Consider the following 9,720-nt stretch of genomic DNA (forward strand, 5'->3'; position numbering starts at 1 on the left):
AATTATCTGCCAGTCCTCGCGCTTCAAACTGATTGGACGTCCAGTATCGTCAATGGCAGCCCAGTTGAAAAACAAGCTAGTTATGACTTTATTTTAGGCAGCCCAGTTGAAAAACAAGCTAGTTATGACTTTATTTTAAAAGCACTGCATTGACTTTGATGGGAACGTGGCATCAGGGCGGCCATGTTGGTAGGGGTGATGAAAGGTCTTTTCAGGCTTCTGCTGTCAACCTAGACGAGTTAATCTATAGTAGAAGTCCAATCCATTTGAAGCTGGGAATGAACGCTTCAAATGGGTCGGACGCCTGTCGTCGGAGGCCGATCAACTAACTCGTTCATTTCTGTCGGTCAGGACACCCCCGGAGCCTTCAGGACGTGTGTCGCATCAAGATCCGCCAGTGCATCGGCCTGCAGCGGCTGCGGCTGCTGGAGGAGCTTCCCATCGCCAAGGTCATGAAGGACTATCTGAAGCACAAGTTTTAACTCCGCCTATGCAAAGACTCCGCCTCCCGGAAGCGACTCCACCCACGGCGGGCATGTAAATACGTCACAGATATTTTTCTACTTTTATTTAAGTCTCATGCCAATAAGGTGGGTGAAAGTGAGCCCTGAATTAATTTATTTTCTTTATAACGGACACAAAACAGTGACAATCGGTGTGTGTCACCGTGACAACAAGAATTGCGTGTGTGTGCGTGTTTATGTGTGTGGAACGTCTGCGGGCGGCGGTGTGCCGGTGTCATTTTTAGGATGGTGTCAATTTCTCACTTTCACAATAAAACGCTAGAGGATTTGGTTTATTTTATTTCTCTTGGTGGTCAAAATCAACAAGATGTGGTAGCTAATGAGGTCATTGATGATAGCTCTTGTTGCATACATACAAAAGCTATCATCAACTAACTACACTATCATCAATATATTCACATAATTTGCTCATAAAATATTTCAGGTAATTTCCCCTAGGTTTTTTGGAATCTGGTGGCTGGCTGCAACGGAGTCGTACAGAGCCCATGGATGAAGAAACCAAAAAATAAACAAACAAATAAATAAATAAAAACAGTGCCCGAAAGGGACACCTGAATTTTTTTTCTGTCGAAGCAAAAAAAAATAAAAAATGCCCCTGAAACAAAAAATTACGACGGAGGATTAGGGCCAAATCAAGGAGAGAGAAAAAAAAAAAGAAAAGGACGACGAGATTAAAACCGTACTGGTACTACAAGACTAAACTCATTACATAGCGTAACCGCTACGCACATTACGTACATGTACCGTAGCTGAGCGCTACGACGAAGCATCAATATAAAGCAATCTATTGATTATAATTTTATGTAGATGATCCAAAAGATAACGTGTTTCTTTATTTATGAAGCAAATTATAAAATATAGGCTCAGGAAAAGCACAATATCACCCGAATACGCTATGACGTCACTTACGGCGTACGTAACGTTATATTGACTTGGAACAACAGCGTGCATCTCGAGAGCGGTGGTGATTCTGTACTTCTGGATTGTTTCAAAAAGACGTTTTGGTGCATTGGCATCAAATTACAATCAATATAAAGAGTCATACACGTCGTGGCTCCCAGCCAAGGTAGGGTAACTTGTTATTTTAAGTACTTGATATAATATCCGTCGTAATCACACACAAAGCTTTCACTTCATTAAGTTTTCACCGTCAATTGCAGCCAATGAGAAAATACTGTGATAGGGCCAAATGTACGTTTTATTTATATTAAAAGGTAATACTCAAACGTACGTTTTGCTCGATGTATTTATATCAAAAGTAATAATTTATGTATCGTGAATCTTCACAATTCTTCTACATGGTGTGTCTGTATATCCATTTTTCAGTTCTTCCCGAGCGCTTACATGTTTTGCATCTTCTCATTTTTGTCTTCCGAGTTCCCGATTTTCTTGTTTATTCAATTCCACCGATCCAAGATGGCAAAGAACTTGTTGGAAATTGTGACTTTCCTGAGACGTCGGGGTGTATCAGAGGAAACAATCAATTGAATTGAACAGCAAAAGGTATTTCTTACTTTTTTTTACCTTTTCATCAGTCAGTTCATGTCATTTGTAAATAACAATGCTTCAATATGCATTTGTTTCGACTATTTCTCCGTCTCTTGTTACTTTTCTCATCCGCCTCTCCTCCTATGCACTTTCCTTTTACCATCCCCATCTTCTCACCTGCTTCTCTACTTCACTTCTCACACAGTATCTCACAAAAGTGAGTGCACCCCTCGCATTTCTGCAGTATTTAATTGTCCTTTCATGGGACAACACTGAAGATATGGCTTTTTCAAAAGGTGAAAACGAGTCGGTGTACATCTAATAATACAGTGTAAATGTATTCTCTCAAAATACAGCCATTAATGTTTAAACCACTGGCAACAAAAGTGAGTACACTCAAGTGAAAAATCCCCCAAATCAGTACGCCTTTTTCCCTCCCCAGCGTAACGTGAATCATTAGTGTTATGTGATCTTAGGTGAAAATACTGTAGGGAGCAAGAGTGTTAAATGTGGTATTACTGCTCCTCTCTCGTTCAACATTAATGGCTGTATTCAGAGACAGATCTGCAGTTTCGTGGGATACTGTACCTTCTCTTTTCCTACAAATCTCCTCCTCATTTCTCCTCATTACCCCCTGAGCATTATAGTTACCTAGGAGTGATGTATACTAGGGCTGAACGATATTGGAAAAAACTGACATTTCGACTCTATAGGGCAGGGGTCCCCAAACTACGGCCCGCGGGCCGGATACGGCCCGCAGCCACATTTGGTCCGGCCCCCTGAACAAACAAACAAAACAAAAAATGTAAAAAAAAAAAAAAAAAAATTTTTTTTTTTTTTTTCAATAGAGTTATTTATGTCCTGGCTTTTTTCTGTGAAGAACTGAGCAATGGTTATTTGGTTATTATCTATTTAATTAATACAGTATTATTATATTATATTATATTACATGATATTATATTATATTATATTATATTATATTATATTATATTATATTATATTATATTATATTCAGGGGTGCACATAAGTGGTCCGCACATGCGTACTGGACGTAGACAAACGCGCTGGCCCTCAACGGCTTCCATACGCTTTTGCGTACCGATGGCTGACCACTCTATTTGCGGCGGACACGAGAAAATAACTTCTCAAAATGTCGATGAGGCAGGCCACACTGAGTAATTACTTCCGTGTTCCCCCACCCCCGTCAAAAGACAGACAGACGACAGAGACTTCACCGGAGCTACCGAAAAAAAGGACTTTTGCTGAAAAGTGGCTACAGGAGGTACCATGGCTAGAAGCGAATGATGCTCGCACGGAAATGCGGTACAAAATGTGCCGTGAGAATCCCAATGTCGCCGATTAGAGCAACGCATTTTATGTAGGGTCAAAGAATTTCAGCCATCCAAACTTTGAAAAGCACGAAAAAAACAGAGCATGTGGCAATTAAGCAAACTATCGATGTCAAACAGGACCCCACTCGCCCTATGGACATGTGGCGGAATAGGGCGGAATAAAGGTAATGAACAGCGACATGCACTGACAAACGTGTTTTTGCTCGCATTTTACAAAGCTAAACATGCACGTTCAATGAGGTCTTATGAGGAGGACATCCCACTTTTAAAAAGGCTTGGAGTTAATGTGGGAGCCGCATAATGCCCTTTATTTTGAATTGGTGCTTTTATGTTTATTTCTTTACATTTCACTTCAAAGTAATGGCAATTTTGTTGTGCCAGTTGATGTTAATCAAGCATTAACTGTTAATATAATTAATCAAAGTTAATTGGCTCTAAGTAAAGCTTGTCATAAATTTATCGCATCAGGTGGGTCGGCTCTCAAGCTCAATGAGGACCAAGTCACATCTCCAGGTCCTCCTCTGAGAACCTGGGCAAAAAAATTATGTGCACCCCTGATTATATTATATTATATTATATTATATTATATTATATTATGTTATATTATATTAAGGGCTGTCAAAGTTATCGCGTTAACGGGCGGTAATTAATTTTTTTCATTAATCACGTTAAAATATTTGACGCAATTAACGCATATGCCCCGCTCAAACAGATTAAAATGACAGCAGTGTCATGTCCACTTGTTACTTGTGTTTTTTGTCTCCCTCTGCTAGCGCTTGGGTGCGACTGATTTTATGCACCATGAGCATTGTGTAATTCTTGACATCAACAATGGTGAGCTACTAGTTAATTTTTTTGATTGAAAATTTTACCAATTTTATTAAAACGAAAACATTAAGAGGGGTTTTAACATAAAATTTCTATAATTTGTACTAAAATCTATCTTTTAAGAACTACAAGTCTTTCTATCCAGGGATTGCTTTGACAGAATATTAATGTTAATGCCATCTTGTTGATTTATTGTTATAATAAACAAATACAGTACTTATGTACAGTATGTTGAATGTATATATCCATCTTGTGTCTTATCTTTCCATTCCAACAATAATTTACAGAAAAATAAGGCATATTTTAGAGATGTTTGAATTGCGATTAATTACGATTAATTTTTAAGCTGTGATTAACTCGCTTAAAAATTTTAATCGTTTGACAGCCCTAATTATATTATATTATATTATATTATACTATATTATATTATATCATTTTTATTTTATTTACTTTGGTTCCGTGAAGAATCCAGAAAGGGTTATTTGATTGTGGCTTTCTGAAAAACAATACATTTTTACATTTAGGCACTCCTGCAATCGTCACACTTTTTCTGTTACAAACTGACCCCGGCCCCTCATCAGAGAAGAGAAGGGTTATGTGGCCCTCACAGGAAAAAGTTTGGGGACCCCTGCTATAGGGGTTTACGATGTATGTTGTGATATTGAAACGAAAAGAATTTTCACCAAAGAACTTGCATAGCTCTATTTGGGAAGACTTTGGTTGACTCACCATGACAACACTGTATTCATATAATACCGTTAAATCCAGGCTAAGGTGGTTCATCTGTGAATGATGAAGATTGCTGCAAATAAAAGGAATCCAGGAGGACATGTCTTTGCACTATTGCTGCTTTTATGATGCAGAACAAAAATATACATGTCCAAAAAAATAATAATAATGAAATAAAACAATCACACGTCCTGCGATGGGACAATTGCGCTTGCGCACATTGCAATGGCGATGTTCAAACGATATATTGTGCAGGCCTAACGTATAGCCATTTTAACTAAAATTGAGAAATGAAAATCGGGAAATTTGGAACGTTCTGGATATCAGTGGACTTAATAGTGTTATGAAATGGAGTTCTGGATGAAAGTTACGTTGTCCTTTTTTTCTTTGTTATGATGATGTGTCTGTCTTATTTTCAGATTGACAGCGAGGTCATCCTACTGATGGAAGATGCTCAACTGGCGAATTATCTCCCATCATATGGAGACAGGATTGCTCTCTTTAACTTTTGCAATCACCAACCACAGTCATCAAAGCGAAAGCAGGGACTGTTTGAAAAGCTAAGTGAGAAGCTCAAACTTAGAAAGGAAAACCATACAGAGAGTGAGGAAGCAACCACCTCCAATAAAACAAAAACACCTAAACCAAAAACAAGAAAGCTAGGGTGGATTCACACTGAAGGCCAACTGACCAAACAAATCAGAGCAAAACAAGGCGGAGGGACAAGAAAGATCTCAATTCGAAGTGAAGAAGGTTATAGTGAGATACTAAAACAAGGAAAAGTCACTTTTCTTTCGATACTTTTCTAGTCGATATTTTGACGACGAATGTTGCTGATTCCATTCAGTTTTAAATACTCAAACTGTTCTTTTTAAAATCACTCCATGAAGGGAATACTGTATTCACATAATCAGAAACACAATTGTTCAATACCAACGTTTACAGTTTTACTACGTTAAATGTACAGTAGTCTGCTACTGCACCATATTTACAGAGATGACAGTTTTACTGTTACACGTAGATATCACATTACGATGTTGTGTACGATGTTACAGTGAATCTTTAAAGAAGACCAGTATTACAATGCTACATGTAAACAGTATATGTAACTGTTACAAATCATTCTTATTATTTACAATGTACCATTATTTACAATGTTATATGTGTATATATATACAGTGGGGAGAACAAGTATTTGATACACTGACAATGGGAAAACCCATTGGCAGTGTATCAAATACTTGTTCTCCCCACTGTATGTAACAGTGGCTTGGTAATGTAACTGTTTAACAGGTAATTATGCTATTTACAGATAATGTGAATCATTGCTTTAAATTTCACTGCTGCTTTCTTGGGGACCTTGGCTGAGTGAACATTTCAAAGGGTCGCTCGCATTTGTTTGTTTTTTTCCACAAGTTCCATTTACTTTATATGTTCAATAAAAGGTTGTGAATACGTCTACATTTTACTGTGGAACATCCATAAACCATAGAGGAATGCCATTTCCAATATTTCCACACTTTATATATGTTCGACTATTTCATTCCTTAGTCGTGAATAGAGTTCTACTGCAGCATATGCATCTGATGGAGCATTCCAGCCATTTTCCTCCATAAGGAGAGTGCAAAGCTCAAAAACCGTCTCATCGCAGGGATATGGCCCTTTCGGAGTGCAATCCTCCTTGCAAACAGGTATTTCCTCTGCAAGGACAGGCTACAGTTTGTCGTCTGCTGCATACAGCCGTGCCATGCTGAACATGAGGATGGGCCGTCCTCCAGGCGTCCCATGGGCAGATCTTGGTCGTATTTGGTGTGTGTTCCATGTCCTTACCACTTCATCCAATTCATCCTGCATGACAATTAATATACAATTGATAATCAATCAACAGAACCACTATAAATGTCTAAAAGGATAGTGGTTTTTTAGCTGTAGTTGTGAAAAAGTAGCCTTACGTCACATTTCGTTTTGGCAGATGTTTCAAAGTATTTTTACAAATGATATTGGATTATTTCCATCAATTCGCCTGCTATATATCTCTGTGTATGTTTATTATTCCTCCTCTTTATGTCTCACTCTCTGTCTGTCCCAATCTTTGTTGATATTACAGTACATGGGCAATAACTTCCTTTGTTTATTGAAATAGAATAGATTACAACTATAAACATGAACTATTCCTTTTTAGCCTCTGTGATGGAGGTGCAAAATGTCATTTCTCGTAGTGGAAGTAACAGTATGACTTTTATTCTCGAAGTAACAGTATGACTTTTATTCTCGAAGTAACAGTGTGACTTTTAATCTCATAGTAACAATTGGAGTTCTATTCTCGTACTAATAGGGTGACATTTTTCTCGTACTGTTACTTCAAGAATAAAAGTCGTATTATTTCGTTGGGCTAATGCTACTTACAGGGAGCTACGACAAAGTGTTGATAGCCTGTAAATAATGATGTAGATGAGCCAAAATATGAAGGATTTCCTTTTCCTTATTTGTAGATCCGATTCAAAAACACAAGACGCTTTCAATACAAAACAGTGTAAAAGCGACGTCAGGTAAGTAGCATTAGGACAACGAAATAATATGACTTTTATTCTTGAAGTAACAGTACGAGAAAAATGTCACCCTATTAGTACGAGAATAGAACTCCAATTGTTACTATGAGATTAAAAGTCACACTGTTACTTCGAGAATAAAAGTCATACTGTTACTTCGAGAATAAAAGTCATACTGTTACTTCCACTACGAGAAATGACATGTTGCACCTCCATCACAGAGGTTAAAAAGGAATAGTTCATGTTTTTAGTTGTAATCTATTCTATTTCAATCAACAAAGGAAGTTATTGCCCATGTACTGTAATAATATCAACAAAGATTGGGACAGACAGAGAGTGAGACATAAAGAGGAGGAATAATAAACATACACAGAGATATATAGCAGGCGAATTGATGGGAATAATCCAATATCATTTATAAAAATACTTTGAAACATCTGCCAAAACGAAATGTGACGTAAGGCTACTTTTTCACAACTACAGTTAAAAAAGTTTACAGTGGTTCTATTGATTGGTTATCAATTATTTATTAATTGTCATGCAGGATGAATAGGATGAAGTGGTAAGGAGCTGGAACACACACCAAATACGACCAAGATCTGCCCATGGGACGCCTGGAGGACGGCCCATCCTCATGTTCAGCATGGCATGGCTGTATGCAGCAGACGACAAACTGCAGCCTGTCCATGCTAAGGAAATAGCTGTTTGCAAGGAGTATTGCACCCCGAAAGGGCCATATCCCTGCGATGAGACGGTTTTTGAGCTTTGCAGTCTCCTTATGGAGGAAAATGGCTGGAATGCTCCTTCAGATGCATATGCTGCAGTAGAACTCTATTCACGATGAAGGAATGAAATAGTCAAACATACATAAAGTGTGTAAATATTGGAAATGGCATTCCTCTATGCTTTATGGATGTACCACAGTAAAATGTAGATGTATTTACAACCTTTTATTGAACAAATAAAGTAAATAGAACTTGTGGAAAAAAAACAAACAAATGCGAGCGACCCTTTGAAATGTTCACTCAGCCAAGGTCCCCAAGAAAGAAGCAGTGAAATTTTAAGCAATGATTCACATTATCTGTAAATAGCATAATTAACTGTTAAACAGTTACATTACCAAGCCAATGTTACATAAATATACATATAACATGGTATATAATGGTAAATTGTAAATAATAAGAATGATTTGTAACACAGTTACATATACTGTTTACATGTAGCATTGTAATACTGGTCTTCTTTAAAGGTTAACTGTAACATCGTACACAACATCGTAATGTGATATATACTGTACGTGTAACAGTAAAACTCATCTCTGTAAATATGGTGCAGTAGCAGACTACTGTACATTTAACGTAGTAAAACTGTAAACGTTGGTATTGAACAATTGTGTTTCTGATTATCTTTATGTGAATACAGTATTCCCTTCATGGAGTGATTTTGAAAAGAACAGTTTGAGTATTTAAAACTGAATGGAATCAGACAGCAACATTTGTCGTCAAAATATCGACTAGAAAAGTATCGAAAGAAAAGTGACTTTTCCTTGTTTTAGTATCTCACTATAACCTTCTTCACTTCGAATTGAGATCTTTCTTGTCCCCCCGCCTTGTTTTGCTCTGATTTGTTTGGTCAGTTGGCCTTCAGTGTGAATCCACCCTATTTCAAGCTTTCTTGTTTTTGGTTTAGGTCTTTTTGTTTTATTGGAAGTGGTTGCTTCCTCACTCTCTGTATGGTTTTCCTTTCTAAGTTTGAGCTTCTCACTTAGCTTTTCAAACAGTCCCTGCTTTCGCTTTGATGACTGTGGTTGGTGATTGCAAAAGTTAAAGAGAGCAATCCTGTCTCCATATGATGGGAGATAATTCGCCAGTTGAGCATCTTCCATCAGTAGGATGACCTCGCTGTCAATCTGAAAATAAGACAGACACATCATCATAATAAAGAAAAAAAGGACAATGTAACTTTCATCCAGAACTCTATTTCATAACACTATTAAGTCCACTGATTTCCAGAACGTTCCAAATTTCCCGATTTTCATTTCTCAATTTTAGTTAAAATGGCTATACATTAGGCCTGCACAATATATAGTTTGAACATCGCCATTGCAATGTGCGCAAGCACAATTGTCCCATCGCAGGACGTGTGATTGTTTTATTTCATTATTAGTGTTTTTTTGGACATGTATATTTTTGTTTTGTATCATAAAAGCAGGAATAGTGCAGAGACATGTCCTCCTGGATTCCTTTTATT

The 9,720-nt window shown here is 37.5% G+C and overlaps 1 protein-coding gene across 2 annotated transcripts in view; it reads left to right on the forward strand.

Moving 5' to 3' along the window:
- Positions 1–6,365, forward strand: part of asb7 (ankyrin repeat and SOCS box containing 7) — a 28,467-nt gene extending 22,102 nt beyond the window's left edge. For both annotated transcript variants that reach the window (XM_057854316.1, XM_057854325.1), the window contains exons 5-6: positions 352–2,027; positions 5,341–6,365. In XM_057854316.1, coding sequence (XP_057710299.1) covers positions 352–482 — 131 coding nt within the window. In that variant the 3' untranslated portion in view covers positions 483–2,027; positions 5,341–6,365. The remainder of the gene's footprint in view (positions 1–351; positions 2,028–5,340) is intronic.
- Positions 6,366–9,720: the final 3,355 nt, after the last annotated feature.

Source organism: Corythoichthys intestinalis, chromosome 1 (genome assembly GCF_030265065.1).
Source record: "Corythoichthys intestinalis isolate RoL2023-P3 chromosome 1, ASM3026506v1, whole genome shotgun sequence".
Classification (NCBI taxonomy): Eukaryota; Metazoa; Chordata; class Actinopteri; order Syngnathiformes; family Syngnathidae; genus Corythoichthys; species Corythoichthys intestinalis.